Source organism: Camelina sativa, chromosome 10 (genome assembly GCF_000633955.1).
Source record: "Camelina sativa cultivar DH55 chromosome 10, Cs, whole genome shotgun sequence".
Lineage (NCBI taxonomy): Eukaryota > Viridiplantae > Streptophyta > Magnoliopsida > Brassicales > Brassicaceae > Camelina > Camelina sativa.
This window is the reverse complement of record NC_025694.1, coordinates 22,704,440-22,727,948: the sequence shown is the minus strand read 5'-3', so window position 1 is coordinate 22,727,948 and position 23,509 is coordinate 22,704,440. Positions and strand designations below refer to the sequence as shown.

At 39.2% G+C, this 23,509-nt stretch overlaps 2 protein-coding genes across 2 annotated transcripts; one reads left to right on the top strand and one right to left on the bottom strand.

Moving 5' to 3' along the window:
• LOC104720625 lies at positions 3,032 to 4,226 on the bottom strand. The gene is made up of 4 exons (XM_010438507.1): positions 4,086 to 4,226; positions 3,741 to 4,005; positions 3,565 to 3,661; positions 3,032 to 3,146 (listed from the first exon to the last, which is right to left on the bottom strand). Exons 1-4 carry the CDS (start codon positions 4,224 to 4,226, stop codon positions 3,032 to 3,034), a joined length of 618 nt encoding a protein of 205 aa, XP_010436809.1.
• Positions 5,123 to 6,868, top strand: LOC109126949. The gene has a single exon (XM_019230936.1). It carries the CDS (start codon positions 6,508 to 6,510, stop codon positions 6,847 to 6,849), a length of 342 nt encoding a protein of 113 aa, XP_019086481.1. The 5' UTR covers positions 5,123 to 6,507; the 3' UTR covers positions 6,850 to 6,868.

Genomic DNA, 23,509 nt, shown 5'->3' with positions numbered 1-23,509 from the left:
CGAGTTTCTAAAGTGCACTTGGGATATTCTTGGGAATGATCTCATCAGAGCTGTTAAAGAGTTCTTCCTTTCAGGGCAAATTCTGAAGCAATGGAATGCAACTGCCACTACTCTTATACCAAAGAGGGTCGGAGCTGATAGAATTGGAGACTTTCAGCCCATTTCATGCTGCAATGTGATCTACAAAATTGTATCAAAGATTCTGGCCAGAAGACTTCAAGCGCTTTTACCAATGATGATAAGCAATACCCAATCTGCATTTGTTAAAGGAAGGCTTCTGGTGGAAAATGTTCTGTTAGCAACGTAGATGGTTCAGGGCTTTAACAGGGACTCAGTATCTCCTAGAGAGCTTTTAAAAGTGGATCTTAGGAAAGCTTTCGACTCAGTGAACTGGGATTTTGTCCTATTGGTGCTTGAGGCTGCAGATTTCCCTCCGGTTTTCACCAACTGGATTCGGCAATGTCTAACTTCAACTTCCTTTTCCATTAAAGTTAATGGTGAACTTTGTGGTTACTTTAAAGGCAAAAGAGGACTCAGGCAAGGAGATCCTCTATCTCCCCCTCTGTTTGTGATGGCCATGGAAGTATTCTCAAACCTTCTTGCCTCTAAATTTGACCAAGGAAGAATCTCCCCCTTTGGGAAGACAGCCTCAGGTTTCTCATCTAGCTTTTGAGGATGACATGCTGCTTTTCTTTGATGGGTCCCCCTCATCTCCTGCAGGAAATTACTGAAACTCTGGACTCTTTCCAGCGCCTTTCAGGTTTGAGAATGAACAAAAATAAAACTGAGTTGTTCCTTGCTGGCTTATCTCCACAGGATTTAGTTTCCATGCATTCCTTTGGCTTCCAATCTGGCTCTCTCCCTATAAGATATTTGGGTCTCCCTCTGCGTCACAGGAAACTTGGTAAGGCTGATTACTCTCCCCTCATAGACAAGGTTGCTGATCGCTTTAATGGCTGGGCAGTAAAGTGTCTCTCCTTCTCAGGCAGACTCCAATTGATCTCCTCTGTTATCTATGGGCTGATAAACTTTTGAATGTCAGCTTTTGCCTTGCCTAAAGGATGCATTAAAGCTTTGGAAAAGCTGTGTAATAGTTTTCTTTGGTCAGGGGATATTACTAAGAGGACCAATGCAAAAGTATCTTGGGCGAAAGTCTGTTTACCAAAATCCGAAGGTGGTCTTGGGCTCAGGAATCTCCTAACTTGGAACAAGGTTCTCAACTTGAGGTTATTTTGGTTACTCTTCTCAAGCAGTGGCTCTCTTTGGGTTGCATGGATGAAGGAGCACCATATTAAAACTACGACTTTTTGGTCTGCTGAGCTTCACAGCAATTCCAGTTGGATCTGGAGATCCTTATTAAACCTGAGACCCTTGGCTAAAACTCTGATTCGATGTCAAATCGGTGATGGCACTTCTGCAAGTTTCTGGTTTGATCGTTGGTCTCCTCTAGGACCTCTAATCGATCTGCTTGGGGACAATGGTCCAGTCTTATTGGGAATCCCCATCAATGCTCAGGTTGTAGCTGCCACAAACTCTCACGGTTGGAGGCTCCCTTCTAGCAGATCCAGGAATCCGCTAGTTCTCAGCATCCGAGATCATTTGCTCTCAGTCCCAGCCCCTTCTCTCTCTTATGGCCCTGATCAGTTTCTGTGGGAAGTAGATAATCGCTCTTTGAATTTATTTTCTACAAAGAAAACTTGAAATCAGCTAAGACCCTCAAAGGAGCAACAATTTTGGGCAAAAGATGTCTGGTTCAAACACCATGTGCCTAAACATGCTTTAACTTTTTGGGTTGCAAATCTGGATAAGCTCCCAGTCCGCTCAAGGCTCCTGAGCTGGGGAATGCAGGTATCTCCTGAATGCCNTTCCTTGCTGGCTTATCTCCACAGGATTTAGTTTCCATGCATTCCTTTGGCTTCCAATCTGGCTCTCTCCCTATAAGATATTTGGGTCTCCCTCTGCGTCACAGGAAACTTGGTAAGGCTGATTACTCTCCCCTCATAGACAAGGTTGCTGATCGCTTTAATGGCTGGGCAGTAAAGTGTCTCTCCTTCTCAGGCAGACTCCAATTGATCTCCTCTGTTATCTATGGGCTGATAAACTTTTGAATGTCAGCTTTTGCCTTGCCTAAAGGATGCATTAAAGCTTTGGAAAAGCTGTGTAATAGTTTTCTTTGGTCAGGGGATATTACTAAGAGGACCAATGCAAAAGTATCTTGGGCGAAAGTCTGTTTACCAAAATCCGAAGGTGGTCTTGGGCTCAGGAATCTCCTAACTTGGAACAAGGTTCTCAACTTGAGGTTATTTTGGTTACTCTTCTCAAGCAGTGGCTCTCTTTGGGTTGCATGGATGAAGGAGCACCATATTAAAACTACGACTTTTTGGTCTGCTGAGCTTCACAGCAATTCCAGTTGGATCTGGAGATCCTTATTAAACCTGAGACCCTTGGCTAAAACTCTGATTCGATGTCAAATCGGTGATGGCACTTCTGCAAGTTTCTGGTTTGATCGTTGGTCTCCTCTAGGACCTCTAATCGATCTGCTTGGGGACAATGGTCCAGTCTTATTGGGAATCCCCATCAATGCTCAGGTTGTAGCTGCCACAAACTCTCACGGTTGGAGGCTCCCTTCTAGCAGATCCAGGAATCCGCTAGTTCTCAGCATCCGAGATCATTTGCTCTCAGTCCCAGCCCCTTCTCTCTCTTATGGCCCTGATCAGTTTCTGTGGGAAGTAGATAATCGCTCTTTGAATTCATTTTCTACAAAGAAAACTTGGAATCAGCTAAGACCCTCAAAGGAGCAACAATTTTGGGCAAAAGCTGTCTGGTTCAAACACCATGTGCCTAAACATGCCTTCACTTTTTGGGTTGCAAATCTGGATAAGCTCCCAGTCCGCTCAAGGCTCCTGAGCTGGGGAATGCAGGTATCTCCTGAATGCCCTCTGTGTAACTCTGAAACTGAATGCAGGGATCATCTTATGCTCCATTGTGCCTTCTCAGAGGAAGTCTGGCAGCTTATTTTGAGGAAGCTCGGTCAACCAGTTTGTTGCTTTGTATCTTGGTCAACCTTAATCACTTGGCTTCTGTCCAAAACCCCTGGTCTCTCCACCACTTTAAAAAAGATTGCAGTGCAAGCGACAGTGTTCCACCTATGGAAGGAAAGAAACATCAGAATTCATGATCATATCACGGTCTCCCCTTCTTCGATTTTCTCCCAAGTCGATAGAAGTGTCAGGGACATTCTCTTAGCGCGACGGTACCGCAAAGGGTGTGGTCGCCTCTTATCCCAATGGTTTGCCCATTCATAGTTCTCTTTTAGAACCCCTTAATCTACTAAATCTTTGTTTCTATGGCTTTTTATTTTTTTTTGGGCTGTAGCAACTTCTGCAAATAAACTCTTTCCCTCGGGTAATATAATTCACATTTTATAAAAAAAAAAAAAAAACTTTGTCTGCTAATTCTCCCCACAAGGTACATGGCAACCTTTCATCTCTGTTTTATCACCATAAATAGGTAAGATTAATATCCAACGATTGGTAGCAAACATATTTGAATAAAAGAACAAACCTTTGATCCCTCAACTCAAAATCCAGCTTCTTAGTTGGCTTATCCTTAACCTCAATAGTTTCGATCTCTCCAATGTTAACAATCTGGCCCATGACGTCTATAAAAAACATTATAGTTAGACATTATGAAATTGTATCCTAATCGTTGATTTATACGGTAGTTAGGAATTGACTTACCTTTCAAGGTGTGTTCTTTTACTTCACCAGTCGTGATTTTCTGGAAATCAGCTAAGGATAAGTAATTTGAATCAGACACAGGGTCACTGGGAGTTACCACTGTTCCGTTAATGAAACCCATCTTATATAGATGGTTGGTTGGTCGATACTGACCATAAGCATTAGTCAGCTGGAAATTCTCAATGAACTTCCACTCACCAACAGACAGTTTGTTGACATAGCGGTTGACCAAGTCCTTTTTCACAATAGCATGGATCTTAATACCCTGTAATATTAGAATGAATAAATCATAAGCATAAATGTGAAGCCAATGATAATAAGGTACAAACTTTCTGATTAGCTAACCTTTTCATCAAAGAAAATGAATTCAAGAGTCTCGCCAGTGATGGCGATATACTGGCGCCATGAATGAAGAACTTTCACCTGAATCCTCCATGAGGTTTTGTAAGGACGTACGTCTCTCAAATAAGCAAATGAGGCAGCCATTGTAGAGTATAGTAGCTGTGGGATCTATCAAGGTAAGTAAGTTTACTTTTGGATGTGGTGGTGCTTGTATAGGATCGATCAAGACACATATATATATCTTTTAAGGTTGTACGTAGGGTTTTCACATTTCGCAAGTTTAGAGTATATTTTGCCGATTTTCATTTAGGGAAAATGGTAATGCATATTATTATCTTGATTCTAATTAGGATTTGAGTTTATTGAATTCCATGATCGACGAAATCTCATTAAGTACTTACCAAAACTAACTATGCAATTATTCTATATTAATTAGATGTTGCCTAACATGTTGGTCTATTTAATTAGCGAATGTATTATAAGAATGTTTGTTATCATAGATATTTAGTTTGAGTATATTTCATTGATTCATTCCATGATCGACGAAATCTTATTAAGTATTTACCAAAACTAATTATGCAATTATTCTATATTAATTATTTGTTGCCTAACATGTTGGTCTAGTTAATTAGCGAATGTATTATAAGAATGTTGGTTATCATAGATATTTAGTTTGAGTATATTTCATTGATTCATTCCATGATCGACGAAATCTAATTTAGTATTTACCAAAACTAATTATGCAATTATTCTATATTAATTATTTGTTGCCTAACATGTTGGTCTATTTAATCAGCTAATGTATTATGAACATTTCCAACCCATCCGAGAAAGTGTGATCCGATTTGATAAAGATCCGATTTTATCAAATCGGTTTGAAACTTAAAATAACCCGGCCCAAGTGTCACACAAAAGATAAAAATCCGATTTTCTCAAATCGGTTTAAAAGAACAAAATAACCTGATCCGAAACAAAAAAAAGGAATACACAAAAATGTACTCCAAAAATGTTAAGATAGATACATCAATAATATAAATATTCAAAACTATTTGAAACTACAATTATGCCCATTATATTCGAGGATTGTGAAGAATTCTTTAAATTCAAAGGATATTCTTTTTTTTTTTTTATCAAACCTAAAACAGCAGCCGACTAACATCTTCATAAATAATTATTGAGGAAAGAACCGAAAACTCACATTGCCTCTAATAAACTCATCTTCCAACAAAAAAAAAAGAGTAGAAAACAATTGGACTCTGCGATTATTAAAGCCTTTCGAACGACGATGCATATCCAAGCGAAATCTACAATACATGTGAAAACGAAGGCGATGAAATGGTTGTTCGTTTGATCAGATTTGCCAATATATGAACGTGGGAGGTAAATAACATTCTAAATTTCTCAATGGCTTAATAAGAGTCATCTGTGATTATTGTTAGGGGTGGATTTTACCCCAATAATAGGTCCAGTCCAGAAAAGGCCCAAAAAGATTAATAGGCTGAACAGGGTATTTTGGTCTTTTCAGATGACGAACTGACACAATATTCTATAAATAGTGAATGTACGGCGTACGGCGAGGGGACACAGAAAAACAGAGAAGGAATTCGTACAAGAGAACAGGTTTTCGCAGTATCGATTAGTCGAGCTCTCAGCTTGACAATTGTTTCCTTCTCGTCGTTTTATAGATCGTAGTTACCAATTGTAGCCCGACTTTTTCATATATAAAAGAGAACTTCGACCCTCTAAATACCGAACTAAAACTCTCTAATTGTACCGATCTGGACATCAACAATTTGTCGCGCCAGGTAGGGGGAACCAAGTCGAGATTCTCTTGGAAAGTTTGAAGAACGGACCTACAACATATACGCGAGATGACCATAGCCACAAAGGAAGGAAGCAAGGAAGCCGGATCGTCAGGGGGAACAACAACCCCGGCAGCGGATCAAGTAGAACAGGCGGTCCTCCCAACCCCGGATGCTCCAAGAAAGGCTGCTACAGTGGAGAGTCCAGAAGCGTTCGTCATCGCAAGAAATCTAGCGAGCCCGACGATCACAGAACCGACTCTGAACCCAGCGAAACTCACCCTGATCAATAGCCAGCCCGTCTCCAGCATAGACAAGCTATTCCGCGGGATCTTAGCACCCCTCGACCAACAGAAACAACGAACCAATACTCGATTGGACGCATTAACCGCAACACAGGTCGGATCCCAGGAGGAAATCAACCATCCCCAGGTCTGCTCACTTTCGGGATAGCACTCGGCCCCCTGCAGTTCAGCCCGACAGAATACGATGCTAGAGCATGCCAAGTCTTCGCCGAGCACTTTACCGGAGCAGCTTTAAGTTGGTTTTCGTGGCTCCCATCCGGATCGATTGATAGTATCAAGGAACTGATAATCGAGTTTTTAAAGCAGTTTTCCGTTTTGATGGAAAACAAGAACTCCCATGCCGATCTGTACACACTGACTCAAGGGCGAAACGAATCACTTCGATCTTTCATCGGACGTTTTAAAGAAGTCGTTGTTAACGTCTCAATTCCAGACGCTGCAGCTATCGTTGCACTCAAAAACGCGTTGTGGTACGAATCTCGGTTTAAAGAAGAGTTGTCCTTGACCCATGTAGAAACCATAGTCGACGCGTTACTACAAGCTGCGAAGCACATAGAAGTCGAAGAAGAAAAGGTGGTCAACGCTAAGAAGCATGCCCACAGAAACAAGCATCGCAGCCAAGCCACCAACAGTCACAGCTCCAAAGGTCGACCACGTTGAGCCGCGCCAGCACTTCTCCCGAAACCCAGACCAAACTCGTCGAACCTTCGCGATCGGTGAAAATAAGTACATCAGAAAGGAAGGAGGTGAGAGCAGCAAAGCACAATACTGCGACTTCCATTAGAGTACCACACATTCAACCGAGCAGTGTCGTTACCTCCAAACGATCCTGATGGAGCGGTACAAAAAGGAGGCAATAATTGTCGAGTCTGACAGAAGCAAGACGACCCGACCCGGAAAAGCTGATTCCAAGCGAGCTGAAAGTATTGCCTGGAAGTTTGTAAAAGATTCCAAAGCACTCACCGACCAGAACGGTGATGAAGCAGGGGCGCTAAATAACGACGATCATGAAAAACGACCGCGCACAGATCATCACACCGACCACCGTCCCCCGGTAATGAGACGAATAAAAATGATCATGGGCGGACTAGTAGGATGCAACGATTCGGTCAGGTCAATAAGATATTACACCAAGAAAGCCGAAATGAAAAAGTCTTGGCCATCGAATGTCAGTTCCGAGAACACAACGATAACTTTCGACGACAGCGACCTGGTAGGCTTAGATTTCCCGCATAACGACCCGCTAGTCGTCGAACTATTGATCGGAGAAAGTGAGGTTACGAGGATCTTGATCGATACCGGAAGCTCGGCAAATGTGATCTTCAGAAATGTCCTGGCACAAATGGAGATCGACGAGAGCGAAATCAGGCCAGAGTGCAACTCTCTGACCGGTTTCGACGGATATCATCTCATGTCGGTCGGTACAATCAACCTGCCGATCTTTGTCGGAGGAATGGCAAGGTATTCCCAGTTCGCCATCATCGACAGGCCTACCATCTACAATGTCATTCTCGGAACACCATGGCTCCACAAGATGAGGGCAGTCCCGTCTACGTACCATCAGTGCGTGAAATTCCCAACCCCCAAAGGTGTGTTTACACTGCACGGCAACCAGCAGAGCGCGAGAACTTGCTTCCGGATCGAACAAAAAATTCGTAAAGCGAAGAAGTTATAGCAACCAAAGCAGCAAGTCGGCAACGATGACTCTTCGCCGACCAATGAAAGACCGACCCCGATCCAACAGGGCGTCACCGCAACGGAAGAAGTAAGCCTCGACGAGACCGACAGAAAACGATGTGTGAATATCAGAACGGAAATAACCAAAGCCATGTGCACCGAGCTGATCCTCTTCCTCAAGACAAACATCTCAACGTTCGCATGGACTGTAACTGATATGAAAGGAATCGATCCAACCGTCACAACACACGTGCTCAACGCTGATCCAACGCACAAGCCAGTCAAGCAAAAAAGACGCAAGCTAGGCCCAGAGAGATTGCAAGCATTCAATGACGAAGTCGACAAACTACTCAGCAAAAGTAATACAGCAAGGTACTCCTGAAAGGAAGAAATGCAGCTCTCCCCCAAATGCATCTGGTGCCTGCTCGTTGCGATAAGTAATCCTAATAGAAGCCATAAATTGCCGCACCAAATCTGGATAAAGATCATACTGCCTAGTACAAATGGTTCCCAAGTGCATTTTATCTAGCAACCCTAAAACCTCATCAAAAATTCCCATCCTACCAAGAATAGCAGGATTGTAGGCTCAATGACAACATCCAACCAAGCATTGTACAGCATAGTCTCATAATCTCCCCAAACTTTGGGTGGCCTGTTGATGAATTCAGGTTTCCCAAGCTCAACAAGAGGCTTATATGCCCATTCTCTTAGGGATGAAGAATGGTTGACCTTCCTCCTTTGTCCATGGGTGTCTAGGTTGAATGGGATATGGAGGAGGAGAGAGGTCAGGCAAAGGGGAAGGAGGTCTCGCCGGAGGTTGGGGAGGCGGAGCGGCCAGAGCTGATGGAGGCGGACGACGGTTGGACTGGAGAGTTGGGCGAGAAGATGAAGCTTCGTCGTCGTTGGTTCTTGCCTTCTTGTTGGGTGCCATCACTCCAAAACACGAAATTGACACTATATCCGGGTAGAGGAGAGAAAATTGAGGGGATTAAAGCTTTGAACTCAAAACGGAGCAGTATGGGAGAAGTTATGAGGAATCTAGGGTTTTTGTCTCGTTTGGACGAATGGAGGAAGAAGAAGAAGACTCAGGGCTTTAATCGGGTGTTCCTCGGTATTAACGGTGTTGACCGATGCTCATTAATTGGCATCGGTCGATGCTGGTTCATTCGGACCCGGCCTAGTTGCAATTTCGGGCCCAATTCGCTTAAACCAATTTATCAAACCCATAAACCCTTTCTTCATTCTGCGATCCAATAGCTGGTGTCGACCGATACCCAGGTGGTATCAGTCAATGCTGATGCTTGATCAATGGTATCCGAAACGTTTTCATCCCTTGATTTTTTTTAGTTTTTCTGAAACAAATAAACCTCAAAACCAAAAATTAATATGTTAGTAATCCTAAAAATTGAAAAATAAAAAGTTCCTATTAGTTGGTTGCCTTCCACTCAGCGCTTGTTTTAAGTCATTAGCTTGACTTGGCAACGGATTAGGCGGAAGGTGCTTCGTCCAAACGCACAATGTATCCGTCTGGTATCTCGGCTTTCGCCCAATAATGTTTCACCCTTTAGCCATTAACACTGAACTTCTCTCCCTTGGAATTCAGCAACACAATGGCTCCATATGGTATAACTTTTTGGACAGTAAAAGGACCAGACCAACGGGAACAGAGTTTACCTGGAAACAACTTCAAACGAGAACTATAGAGGAGTACTTGGTCATTAGGCTCAAAGTGTATGGAGATGATCTTCTTATCATGATAAGCCTTGGTTCTCTTCTTGTACAGCTTTGAATTCTCAAATGCATGAAATCTCAGCTCATCCAACTCATTCAACTGCACTAACCTTCTCTCTGAAGCTGTCTTGGCATCAATATTCATCAACTTAACTGTCCAGGCTGCCTTGTGCTCTAACTCTACTGGAAGATGACATGCTTTCCCATAAAGCAGATGAAAAGGTGTGGTGCCAAGTGGTGTTTTATATGCAGTCCTATATGCCCATAGTGGATCATCAAGTTTTGCAGCCCATTCCTTCCTTGTAACACCAACTGTTTTCTCAAGAATCTCCTTAATCTGCCTGTTGGAAACCTCTACTTGTCTACTAGTCTGAGGGTGATATGGAGTAGCCACTCTATGTTGAACTCTATACTTTTTCAGCAGCTTGTCAAACACTTTATTGATAAAGTGCTTACCTCCATCACTGGTAACAATTTGAGGCACTCCAAACCTTGGAAAGATGATGGTCTTAAACAGCTTAAGAACCACAGCAGAATCATTTTTGTGACATGAAATTGCTTCAACCCACTTTGAGTTATAATCAACAGCAACCAGGATGTAGTTGTTCTTATAGGAAGATGGAAACGGTCCCATAAAGTCAATACCCCAGCAATCAAACACTTCAACTTCAAGAATGAAGTTTTGTGGCATCTCATTCCTCTTGCTAATCTGACCTTTCCGCTGACAAGCATCGCATCTTGAGACAAACTCATGAGCGTCTTTGAACATCGTTGGCCACCAAAAACCTGCTTGGAGGACCTTGGACACTGTTTTGAATGTAGAAAAATGTCCTGCATAGTCAGACCCATGACAATGAAACAAAACATCAGGTACCTCAGTCTCTGCAAAACATCTTATATAAATTCTATCACTGCAATGCTTATACAAGTAAGGTTCATCCCAATAATATCTCTTAAGCTCTCTCATGAACCTCTTCTTGTTATAGCCAGTTAATTTCGTTGGTTCTACCTCTGCAGCAAGATAATTGGCAATATCAGCATACCAAGGTGGATTGGAGCTAGCCACAGCAGCTAAATATCCATCATACGACCATTATGTGTCTGGAAAGCATGGTTGTCGACCGATGCCAAGGTGGTATCGATCGACACCCACTACATCCGAGAACAGACAGTTGTTTTCATCAGTCTGAAACCCTGTATCCACATAATAAACATGTTCTTCAGGCAAACAGTCTTGTATTGGGACATCATCATCAATTCTAATCCTGGACAAGTGGTCAGCAACACCAGTCTCAGTTCCCTTCTTATCCTTTACTTCAATGTCAAACTCTTGAAGTAGAAGAATCCATCTCAGAAGTCTAGGCTTTGCATCCTTCTTCTGCATCAAATACTTCAAAGCAGCATGATCAGTATGAACAATGACTTTGGATCCAACTAGATAAGACCGAAACTTTTCAAAAGCAAACACAACCGCCAACAACTCCTTCTTTGTTATTGCATAATGTCTTTGTGCATCATCAAGAGTTCTGCTTGCATAGTAAATTACATGAAGCTTCTTGTCTCTTCTCTGTCCTAGCATTGCTCCCACTGCATAGTCACTAGCATCACACATAACTTCGAATGGGAGATCCCAATCTGGTGGCTGAACAATAAGAATACTCACAAGTTCTTGCTTAATCCTTTCAAAGGCTATCCTGCACTCCTCAGTGAATTCAAACTTGACATCTTTGCACAACAAAGCAGAAAGTGGTCTAGCAATCTTGCTGAAATCCTTGAGAATATCCTATAGAACCCTGCATGCCCAAGAAAACTCTTCACTGCCTTCACATTCTCTGGCATTTGAAGACCTATCATCACTTCTATCTTAGTGCGGTCAACTTCAATACCAGCTTATGAAACCCTGTGATCAAGCACTATACCATCTCTAACCATAAAGTGACATTTCTCCCAATGAAGAACCAAGTACTTCTCTTCACATCTAGCTAGCACCTTGCATAAATTGTCTAAACAGCTCCTGAATGAAGACCCATAAACTGAAAAATCATCCATGAATACCTCCATATAGTCTTCAATCATATCAGTAAAGATAGACATCATGCATCTCTGAAATGTCGCAGGAGCATTACAGAGACCAAAGGGCATTCTGCGGTAAGCAAAAGTACCATAGGGGCAAGTGAAAGTGGTCTTCTCTTGATCATCAGGATGAATCGGAATTTGGAAGAACCCGAAATAGCCATCCAAAAAGCAGTAGTATGGATGATTGGCTAACCTCTCAAGCATTTGGTCAACGAAGGGCAGAGGGAAGTGATCCTTTCTGGTTGCAGCATTCAGCTTCATGTAGTCTATGCACATCCGGTGTCCGGTGATTGTCCTTGTTGGAATCAGCTCATTCTTATCATTCTTCACAACTATGACTCCACCGTTCTTAGGCACAACATGCATTGGACTAACCCAATTGCTGTCAGAAATCGGATAGATAATCCCAGCATTCAGCAATTTCATGATCTCCTTCTTGACAACATCTTGCAAATTTGGATTCAGCCTCCTTTGATGCTCAATAGATGTATTAGATCCTTCCTCAATATGAATCCTATGCATACACAAGTCTGGAGAAATTCCTGCAATATCATCAAGAGAATAGTCAAGAGCTTTGTGAAACTTGCGCAGCTTGCTTAGCAATAAAGTGAGCTCTGCATTGTTTAAAGAAGCATTAACTATAACAAGATAAGAAGAATTTTCACCCAAGAATGCATACCTTAAACCAACAGGAAGTGGCTTGAGATCAAGCTTTGGAGCTTTCACAAAACTCCAATCAGAAAATTTTTCAGCTTGTGAAGAAGTACTAACAAATTCCTCTTGTGCAACCAGCTTTTTCACTTGTTCTTTAGCATCAAGTAGCTTGACATACCCAGCATCAATGTCATCTAGATGCTCAACCTCTTCTACAAAAGCAACCAATGCTCTCTCAAGTGGGTCTTCAGGATGCAGCTCCTTGAATACATCTTCAGCAAGATTAGACAAAGTGTCTACATAGAATGTCTGACCATCAATGGTTGGCCTCTTGACCAGGTTGTCCATGTCACCAATATTAAGCCCAATTTGTCCCCTCTTGACATCAATTATAGCTCCAGCAGTGGCTAAGATTGATCTTCCAAGGATAAGAGGGTCCTTAGGTTCTTCTTCATACTTGAGTACCACAAAATCAGTTGGTATCAAGCATTCACCAATCTTAATTGGAACATCTTCAAGAATAGCATCATGAATGCGAATTGGGCAATCCGCAAGGATAAGAGTGATCATGGTAGGCTTGAAGTCTGTCATTCCTAGGCTGAGAGCTACTGATCTTGGCATTAAATTGACACTAGAACCAAGATCACACAAAGATCTAGCAAATCTGTCAGTGAATATAGTGCAATCAAGAACAAAACTAACTGGATCAGAAAGCTTTTCTGGGATCTTGTTCTGAATAATAGCATTGATTTAAGCTGATATCATCATGACTACTTGCTCAGCATTCAAATCCTTAGTTACCATCCTCTTTACATATCTCCTAAGCATTGGAGAAGTCCTAACAACATCAATCAAAGGTAGCTCAACAATAAGCTTGTCCATCATTGCTTTGCATTTAGCATCATCTAGCTCTTGTTTGAACTTCCTTGGATTCTTGGGGAAAGGAACATTGGGTTTGTAAACTCTTTCAGCAACTGGAGTGGAAGATGTGGCTTTCTAGGTTTCTTTTCGTAGTTGGTGTCGATCGGTACCCGTGTGGCATCGATTGATGCTGTCTTCTGGTGTAGAAACTGTGGTTTCGGGTGGATAGGGTGTCGACCGATGCTCATCAGTGTCGGTCGGCACTGGCTCAGCAGAAACTTCCTCATCGTCTTCAACATTAATCAACTCCTGTAGATCATTAGATTGGTCCTTCTCGGGTATAGAATGGAGTTGTTTGTCACTTCTCAAGGTCATTGCATTGCATGAATGCTTGGGATTTGATTTAGTTCTCCCATGGAGAAATCCCTCTTGCTTTCGAGGGACGGCGCTTGGGAGGAGACCATATAAAATGCTCTGGTCCCTGGCCTGAGGGGATGTACGGGCCTAGGCCCGGAACCTCTTAGTAATTCAATAAAAAAAAAAAAAAAAAAAAAAAAAATCCNACAGATCCAGCTGTTTGTGCAACCTGACTTTCCAGCTTCTTGACATGAATGGTCAATGCTTCAAACTTTCCATTAAGCTCAGTGTAGACATTGTCAAGCTTTCCATTGAAAGTCACTGTGATCTGTTCTTGACCTTGCAACAGCTGCTCAAGCATAGCTTCCATCTTACTACTTTCAGCTGTTTTTGGAGGTGGAGACTGATATGAATTGTTGTCATAGGTCCTTGTGTACCCACCGGTTTGTTGCTTGGGAGTGAAACCAGAAGAATTTCCTTGAAAGTTATTGCGCTAGCTGTTTCCACTGTAAGGCTTGCTACTTTGCTGATTACCAAACCGCTGACCTTGATTTCCATAGACATAGTTCGCATCCTCTTCTTCATACCCTTGTTCAGGTTCTGGTTCAAAAGTTTCAACTTCAGCAGCAAAGTGAACTGATTTCTTGCCAACTAAAAGGTTATGAACTGACTCAAGATTTGCACTCATTGAAGCAAGCTGATTGGCATCAAGTCCTCCATGTATTCTCCTTCTTTCAGTATCAGCTCTCTTAGTACTGTTACTGGAGGCTAGATTCTCAATCAAATTCTCAGCTTCATCTGGGTATCTTGTCTTGAAGTTTCCATGACTTGTAGCATCCAAAGCCAACTGATATTCTCAGTCAATTCCTCTGAAAAAGATACTCAACAGCTGCACTCTTGAAAAGGCATGGTGTGGACAGTCCCTTTGATATGCCTTGAATCTTACCCAAACTGCCTTGAAAGCTTCATCTGGTTTTTTCTTGAAGGAGGACAGCTTGACTCTTAACTCATCTGACATGGCATCATTATAAAAGTAGTTGAGAAAAGCCACCTTCACTTGTTGCCAAGAGGTCAAAGATCGGGCTGGCAACTGTTTCAACCATTGGGATGCTTCTCCTGCAAGTGAATATGGGAAAAGCTTGCAGTAGATGTAGTCTTTAGTTACTCCATTGGCCTTGATACTAGTCACCAAGTCTTCAAAGTGCTCAATATGGTCCAAAGCCTTCTCATTTAGCAGGTTAGAGAAAGGTCTTTGTCTAACCAGCTGGAAGTAGGCAGGATTCAGCTCAAAGTCATTCCTTGGGAATGGAGGTGGAACAATTGCAGAGCGGTTTTCATACATCAAATAAGCTTTGTTGAAGTCTGCAATAGTCCTGATCAGATCCCGGTTTTGATCCTGTCTTTGAACGGGGTTGTGGACGTGGTTGGCAACTCCACGTACGTCTGCTGGAGGTGGGTGTCGATCGATACCCTCTTGTTGGCGTAGATCAACACCAAGTTTAACCTCCTCATCGGCAACATCTTGCTGGTTGACAACAGCTTGTTCGTTAACAACTGGTTCAGCAATCACATTGCCCTCTGCATCAAGCTTTTAGTCCTACTCATTGTGCAAGTGGCCCTCTTGATCTCTCAAAGCACCATCCTCATCACGAACCAAAACGATTGTGTTAACCATCTTCAAGGATTTGGCTACTTTTCTGTTCTCACGCTCAAGTTTTCCCCACTCTTGGTTTGATAGCTTCACAGTAGGACCAGTCTTGTTGCTCCTTGTGTTAGGCTTATTAGGCATATACCTGAAACACACAAGAGAAAGTAAATAAAAATAAAAATTTAGACAAAATTAAAAACTCAAATCTAATGGTAGATCAAAGAGTCCCCGACAACGGCGCCAAAATTTGATAAGCTCAAATTGTAATACCCTAATGGTACTAACAGCCTTGTAGTTGTAATACTCTAGGGATCGAATCCACAAAGACTCAAGATCAAACACAATAGATTATAGAGTTTCGTTATTACGCTAAATAAAATGGTTTAAATCAATAAAAGCAATGCAAAATATTAAACTAAACTTGTTGTGAATACAGGAAATCAAAAGGTTAAGCCTAGGGAATTTCTCAGGTAATTATGAAATATTAAATCAATAAATTAATTAGGGTTCATGCAATAAAAATCATATCTAGAACTCTAAACAGTTTTGTAAAATAATTCAGTTCTCACTGCAATTATTATCTAAATTTTAAAACCAGAAAATCCAAATGTCTTTGTAAAATTCAGTTTTAAGAACAGGTTTAGAAAAGTTCACAAAATTATTAATTCAAATATCTTTGCAAAAAGTAATTTTGTTCATCAATGGTTTTAATCAGGAAAACAATTTTATTCTCATATCAATTAATTTCCCTAAGATAATAATTATAGGTGATCAATCAAGAATTATTGTGAAGAACAACGATGAAGATCACAAAGGATTAAGAACCCTAAAAATCACAGATCTAATAAATCATAAAAACCCTGTGAAAAACCCTAAACATAACAAGCAAACTACTCAGACATGTTTAATGAAGAACAAAACATTCTGAATAACATGCAAGAGATATTGAAAGTAAAAAGAGGGAGTTTGAAAATCTTCTCTCTATAAAGAATTCAGATCCTTCTCTCCAAAAAGCTCTCAATAATCTCTCTCTCAAAAACTGTTAGAAAATAACTTAAGGGTTTACAGAACCAAAAAACACTATCAATATATCCTAAAACACGTCCAGGGGTTTATGTTGCAATTGTGGGAAACTTTGGGTAAAATTGTAAAACTTCCAATTTTTTGTTCTCTCGTCGGATAAACAGGGGTGTCGATCGATGCTCACGTGGTGTCGATTGATGCCATCACTCTGATCCGACTCCAAGTTCTTTTTCCTTCAGTTAAATGCTCCAAAATCATCCAAATTACTCCACTTCGCTTCATCCGTGCCAAAATCCTATATAACCTGTAAAGATTCAAAAACAACCTATAAACAAATGAAAATACTCAAAAAGCACACTTATATCATGGTTGATGAGAAGCATTGGACTATAACAATGTTTGATGAGAATACAAGTGAGAAGGATATTATAAATGAGAATCACCAAGGATAGAAACAGAAAAAGATAAAATCTACTCACAAATTTGCTGTTTCTTTTGTTTTTTAAGTTGCTCTTGACAATTTCTTTTGTTTTGTATTAGTTTTCTTTATCTTCTCTATTGTCTCGGTGTTGTTTTAATTTTGGTATCATTTTTACGTTAATTAACTCTCGGTTAAGGAGTGAAAGTTCTATGTTATTTTGCGCTACGTTTTATATGTTTTAACCAAAACTAAGATAGAATACTTGGATGATTAAATGAGCCAATTGATGGATTATCCTCCTAAGTTAATTTTTTTAAAAAAAATTAAAATAATAATATGCAATTTTTGAAACTTAAGAAACCAAAAAGGCAAAAACTCACCTGGTGCTTTTGTACTATGGTCTCACTACCTCCCAATATTTGCATCAAGGTTAGACATATGGAAGGATTAATTAAAAAATTCTCTATACTATTATACTTTATAACTATAAAAAGTTAAAAACACTATAAAAACAGTTACTTTGTTTGGTAGATTTTAGCTGTATAGGTTTAAACTTTTATAGTTGTAAAAAAATTATGTTTAGTTAAGAAAAATATGATCATTCCTAAAATATGTTTAAAAGTTTTAAGAGATTTAGTTATTAAAATCAATGGGTTCGTTTAGATCATTTGATTTAGGAGTTTTATTAGTTTTTGGCAGTTTATATATTTGATTTGATAACTCAATAGTTTAATGTAAATCTAAACTACCACTAACCCAATTTACTATTGATCTCAATATAACTGCCAAATCGGTCTGACCTTCGAAATACTGGAGAAATTAGAAAAACAAAATTTGTTCTTATCCTGGGAAATACCCTGAAATAATTGGTCTATGGTATTATCGTTGGGTAATAATACATAAATAAAAATCTATTCTCTCTAAGACACGATAATCGAGGCAACTCCACCGCAACTCCCCGCTGACGTCGGCGAAGTGAAACTTTGCCGGTGTCGGGACTCAGTCCGAATCTCCCCTCCTTGTCTCCCCTCTTGTAGTCTAGCTTTTTTTCCCCTTTTATCTTGTTTATCCCTCCTTAAGCCTTCCCACCCAATTTCCCCCAATAGCTGATCTGCAATCCAAAGAGGACAGCTGCTGGCCGGAGTTTCCCAACTCTTCACCGCCTCAAACCTCTTCCTCGGAGAGACTATCTGAAGACCCCAAATTTTTCAGATTTGGACTCATGTTTGACCAAGAGGAGATCTTAAACCAGGTATCATTGATGGGAGGAGTAGATCCTCTAAGACCACCATATGCGCCTTGCCTGGTAGTTCTGTCGACGGCGCACGACGGTCTCCTCATCCTGGTATCAATGTCCTGTACCGGAGAACTTAAGCCCTTAGGATTCACTTCTGATACCTCAAGCCTCGCTTTAAATCCCCAACCACTTTCCCTACCTTCACTAGAGATGCTCGAGCCACTGAATTAGACATCTGCTCAACCCAGCCGCTGCGTGAACCCTCCTCTGTCCCCGACAGCGAACTTAGGTTTTCTGCTGTTGGGCCCAAATTTCCTCGGCCCGTTAAGGTTCTTGAGCCCATTACCAAAAGATGTTTCTTTTGATCTTCCACTAATATTACCCAGGTTTGAGCGGAATTCAAATCTCTTCCTCTCTAGTTTTTATGTGTGTGGATTTATAGAACCACTTGTTCGAAGACTACATTTGGAAAGTAAACCACCATTGTTGCTAGTTGGGTTAAGGATTTTTGTAGGAAACCTGTTTTTAGATCTACATATTGATTCAGCTCTTGAGGTTAGAAGCATGAGTGAACTCGGCATTATGATCCAGACCTTATGGCGATGTGATTACCGAGTTATCGCCATGCCCCCTCCTTCATCATCTAGTATGCTTATAGAGACCTATAAATTGCATTGTATCAACTTGTTGAAGTACCCTCCTATAATCTTGAAGTCTCGTGGCATTATGACCCCATCTCCATGGAGTGGGTGTTACCACTACAACTTCAAGCTTTTTACACTGAATCCAATCACCCCCTTCAAACCTCTTTTTACCCTCAACCAGAGTATCCTAAACCCTGCTCGACCTCATGACAAAGCTCTCCTTCGGGTAGATATCCTCACCCAGGTGAGTATCTCAGCTTTGGCTCTTTCAATACAAGACAGTGGCCACATCTTCTTCCATCGACTTGTTCTTGGAAGCTGCATCGTTATTGCTTGATCTCACATGTTCTGAAACCCTTGCTAGGATTTGGCTCATAGCTCTCAAGACTACAATCTCGATAATCTCTATTTACCTCTTTCTCTTTGTTGTTTTGGATTTGGGGATTGCCTATCTTTGTTGTGCCTTAAATCTTGATCTTTACTTTGTATGTTCTGTTCTATTTTAATAGAATGAAACATATTTTTTGTCCAAAAAAAAAATTGTCTTATCGTTGTGTCCTTCCGGAATTTAAAATATTGGTGAGACGGAACAGAAAATCAAACTAAATATTCAAATAATATATGAGTTTGGTTTATTAATTCTATAATTTAGAAATTTGTTTTTAAACATAACTCCGCACGTACGTGCGGGTCAAAACCTAGTAAGTCATTATTCCTCCCAAATTGTTCCATGTACATATTAAGAATGAAGAACAGTTACATTAGCGGGGTATACACAATCTACACAATAGATGTGTTTTGTTTTGAGAACATGCACATCTATTGATTATTGTGAATTCAAATTGACTAAGATATTTCCCCATTTGGGGAAAATGTCATTAAAAAAATTTCAACTATATATTTTCGTTGATTTAAAGCATGAACTCTTCATCTAGTGAAATAAATACTTATTTTTTTCTTGATTTTGAAATAAAACATAAAGTCTTGTTGACTTTGCCGATTGAAGAACAATTTTAACTGGGTGAACGGAACAATCACACAGAGTTAACTAGTCGTCACTGAGAATCATTAATGAGCTAAACGACGATGTTTGTGTTAAAAAAACATATAAATATGGATTTGAACATGTTGGTGGAGATTCCGAAGATTCAAAATAAGAAGAGGAAGCTCTGTTGGTGAAGTAACTATTGTTCTTTAATTGAGGTGAGGAATTTGAATCTTACATTTGTATGTTTTACGACGTCGTTCTGTATATTAACAGTTTCCGGTAACAGCTAGTTACGACTGTGTAATTGTTCCGTTTACCCAGTTAATGTTGTGCCGCCTCAATTGGCAAAGTTAACCAGACTTTACGATTTATTTGAAAGTCAACAAAAATAAGCTTTTATTTGAAAGTCAACAAAAATGCATAGTTGAGGATTTTTAATACATTTTCCCGTTTGGTTATATATATATATATATATATATATTCATATTCTTCTAAATTTAGCATTATCAATTTTATATAAAATGTAGAATTAGGCTTAAAATTTGGGAAAATGAATTAACAACTTCAGAGAATTTATACACACACAACTAGATATTGTAACATTTTATGCCATTACATACACAACTAAATATAGTTTACATTATGTCCATCACCAATTTAATTCATCTTTTACCAATCCTTTTATAAAACATAAACTTATTTCATTCTATTACATTTCATATATATATGCATGTATACATAATCTTACTCAACCTTTACCCATAATCTCACTTCCAAATTTCGGCATATATACATAATTTCGAGACTAGACAAGAGCCGTGCAATATAATGATGCAAGTAGGGGGCCGTAACTACAGAATTAAGCAATCTTAGCGCACCAAATTTGGTATTCTTTGTTGGTATTCATAGTTAACTATTAATAAGTTATGTGATTATTTCTAGTTAATATAATTTTTAATATCATATATATATATATATATATATTTAATTCCAAATAAACTTTATTAATGAATAATGATAATGTAAACAATCAGGGTGTAACAATTTGTCATCATTGGGAACGTGATTATCATCATATTTTTTTTTTATAATTCTAATAACTATAAAATTAATATATCATATCACAATCTGAGCAAATAAATATATAATTTCATAAAACTAAAATGTAAGAATCTCCATTATACAAGTCATTCTTTGAAAATAACTAAGAATCTTAAATCTTAATTTCTTTAAATATAAATTAAAAACTCATAATATTCTCAAAATATATAATAAATAAAATTTATATATTTTAAAATTATAAATTAACAAAAATCAGAGCGCACAGCGGAAGTGTGGTTGGCATGATATATCTGGAAAACTCAAAACATCTAGGAATTAACAGAAGAAGAAGAAAAAGAAAAAAACAGACTAAAAAAAACACATGGAACGTCTGGTTTTTATTAGTGGTTACGAGTGACGTACGAGCACATCGACGGTGAAAGCCACTTGATCAACATTATTACTCGAGGCTTTAATTTTGTTGTTCACGTCGCGTTTCTTACTGTTGGTGATATTGATAACCACTCTATCAACATTACTAGTCGGTTCTTCAATTTGATTGGTCACGGACACGATGCTGTTCTTATTTTTGGTGATAATCACTTGATCCGCCGCTTTGTCTCGGCCATGGTCGCCTTCTTCGGGAAAATAGTAATCAATGTCGCAGTACTCCGCGAATAGGAGGCCACCAATTATTAGGAGACAAATGGCGACACCAAAAATTATTGAACCGACCTCATAGGTTTCCATTCTTTACCTTTCCGTTTTGTTTTTTTTTTTTTTTTTTTTTGACCTTGTTTGTGTGTTTTTATAATACCAACACACCGTATATCCTAATCCTACTAGCAGCTGTAGTAGGGTATCCTTTTCCTTTTCAAATTACGATTAGTTAAAATTGAGTGTAGCATGCAGGAAAGAAAAAAAAAAATTTGAGTGTAGCATTAAAATCTTATTATATATTTCAGATTTAATTAATTATTAACGTGATCGCTTCACATGGTAAATAATTTTGATTAAATTGTGATATGTGCAGTAACTATTTTTGGAAAGACGAAGAGAGTTGGCCATTTTCAAGGGTGTCAAAATGGGTAACCTGTTTGGTATTATTGCTCAAGTTTGTAAAATTGAAACGTTCAATCCCAAGGTATGAAGGAGAAATGGAGCTAATAAGTTACTTCCTCAAGAATTCAACAATCCTAGAGAAATTAAGGCTCAATGTTTACAACACGAAAAAGGAAAAGTGTGACTTCCTTACAGAACTCGTTTCAATGACAAGATGCTCTAGCTAGCGCTTGTAAAGTCCTTGTTCTTTAAGTACTTAAATGATATTGCTGAAAGCTTCGTTTAAGGTTAATCTTTTGGTTGTTGAATTACTTGGTATTAGGCTTTTAAAAGATATTGCTGAACTTGGCGTTTGTGGCATATATGTATATGTATATGCGTAAACATTTCCCTCTTCGTTTAGAAAGAGAATAAAACCTAGTCTAAGCCGCCAACAGAGAGAAAAGAAAGAAAGAGTGAGGGAGAGAGAAGAGAACTGGCGTGAGGCAAAGGCACCGTACGTCATCAAATCATCCGTCTGTGGCCGACGATAACCGGAGTTGGGAAACGTTGTTCACCGGAGGTGAGAAGAGCTTTTGTCATCACTTATTTCTTATGTAAGGAACCCTAATTTAATATGTCATCTCAGTCTGGAAGTTTGAGATATGATCTGTTGGATACTTAGAATAAATCTGGGTTTTATGGTGAAGAGGAAGAAGAAGAAACCAGTTCAAGTAAAAAAAAAAGGGTACAATTGTTTCGTGCCATGTTTAGCCGATGATATTTTGGTTTAGCTATATTGATGATCATGTATATGATTGACTATGACGATATGAGAAATGTGGTTTAAATATTATAATGACGCTAGCTAGGTTGAGTATTCGTGAAACCGTTATGCTTGTTTGATGTATATCAAGAATGCGGAATCTCATTCTATGTTGTACAATGATTGATGAATGTGAGTAGATTGTGTAATAGATACAAAGGCTATTATAACCTTTTGTTATGTTTGGTCTATTAAGGGTTTGTGTTCATTTGTTTTGCAGAGCTTGAGACAAAGAGGATCCAGCTGGAGATATTCAAAGTGAAGCACAAAAAAGCCAAGAATCATGCACCATACCAAGATTCTACAAGAGGCACATCCTTAAACAGTGCTATTTTATGCTCTTGAATCCTGAATATGAATCATAAAACAATAAGTCTTATTTAACATCATTAGAATCATGCCACCTCAAAAAATATAGAAGGTTAAATAAGACTTCTCTCTGTTGGTACTTTCTTGACTATTATTAGTAATAGATGATTTATTGAATATTTGGTATTATCCCTTTCTACTTTTTGTTGTCAAGGTTAGTTAGTTATTTGGTTAATTTGGGTATCGATTTGTTTTTGTTGATAGAAGTCTTCATGAAGAGTTTGATTTTGTGAATTTTGCATCTCCTGAGGGAAAGACTCAGGTGGTGGAAAATGAAGCCGATACATTATTCTTCTCCAGTTTGAAAGTCCCAAAGACTATAGGCGGGATGGCATCATCCCAGTAGAGACTCGAGTAAACCACCTTATTTACCTCTATTGTGTTAATAAATAATTCTTCTAAACTTCACCCAAGATAATCAAGTCATTTTATTTATTTATTGGTATTGATTTGGATACTTGAATAATCAAATTTAAATGTTCACGGGCCTTTATAAGAATTTAGACACACATTTGATTGTTTAATTTCAATTGTGACAGTAAAAAAAAAGTTTCGATTAAGATCGTAATGTTCATTTTGATAATTACTTTTCCAGTACACCACGGGACAAATTGTTTTTTTCTTTCTAATTTTAAATTTGCTTTATTTTTTACATATTATTATTGGTCAAATTAATAAATAAGTTTTTAGGACTAATATAGTTTTGTGTTATTTCATTTGTCATAT

Excerpts from the sequence above, each read along its gene's own strand:
- LOC104720625 (XM_010438507.1), bottom strand. The coding sequence starts at position 4,226 with ATGGCTGCCTCATTTGCTTATTTGAGAGACGTACGTCCTTACAAAACC. Across the intron at positions 4,006-4,085 it reads TCATTTTCTTTGATGAAAAG|GGTATTAAGATCCATGCTAT; the intron begins GTTAGCTAATCA and ends CTAATATTACAG. Across the intron at positions 3,662-3,740 it reads AAAAGAACACACCTTGAAAG|ACGTCATGGGCCAGATTGTT; the intron begins GTAAGTCAATTC and ends TGTTTTTTATAG.
- LOC109126949 (XM_019230936.1), top strand. The coding sequence starts at position 6,508 with ATGGAAAACAAGAACTCCCATGCCGATCTGTACACACTGACTCAAGGG.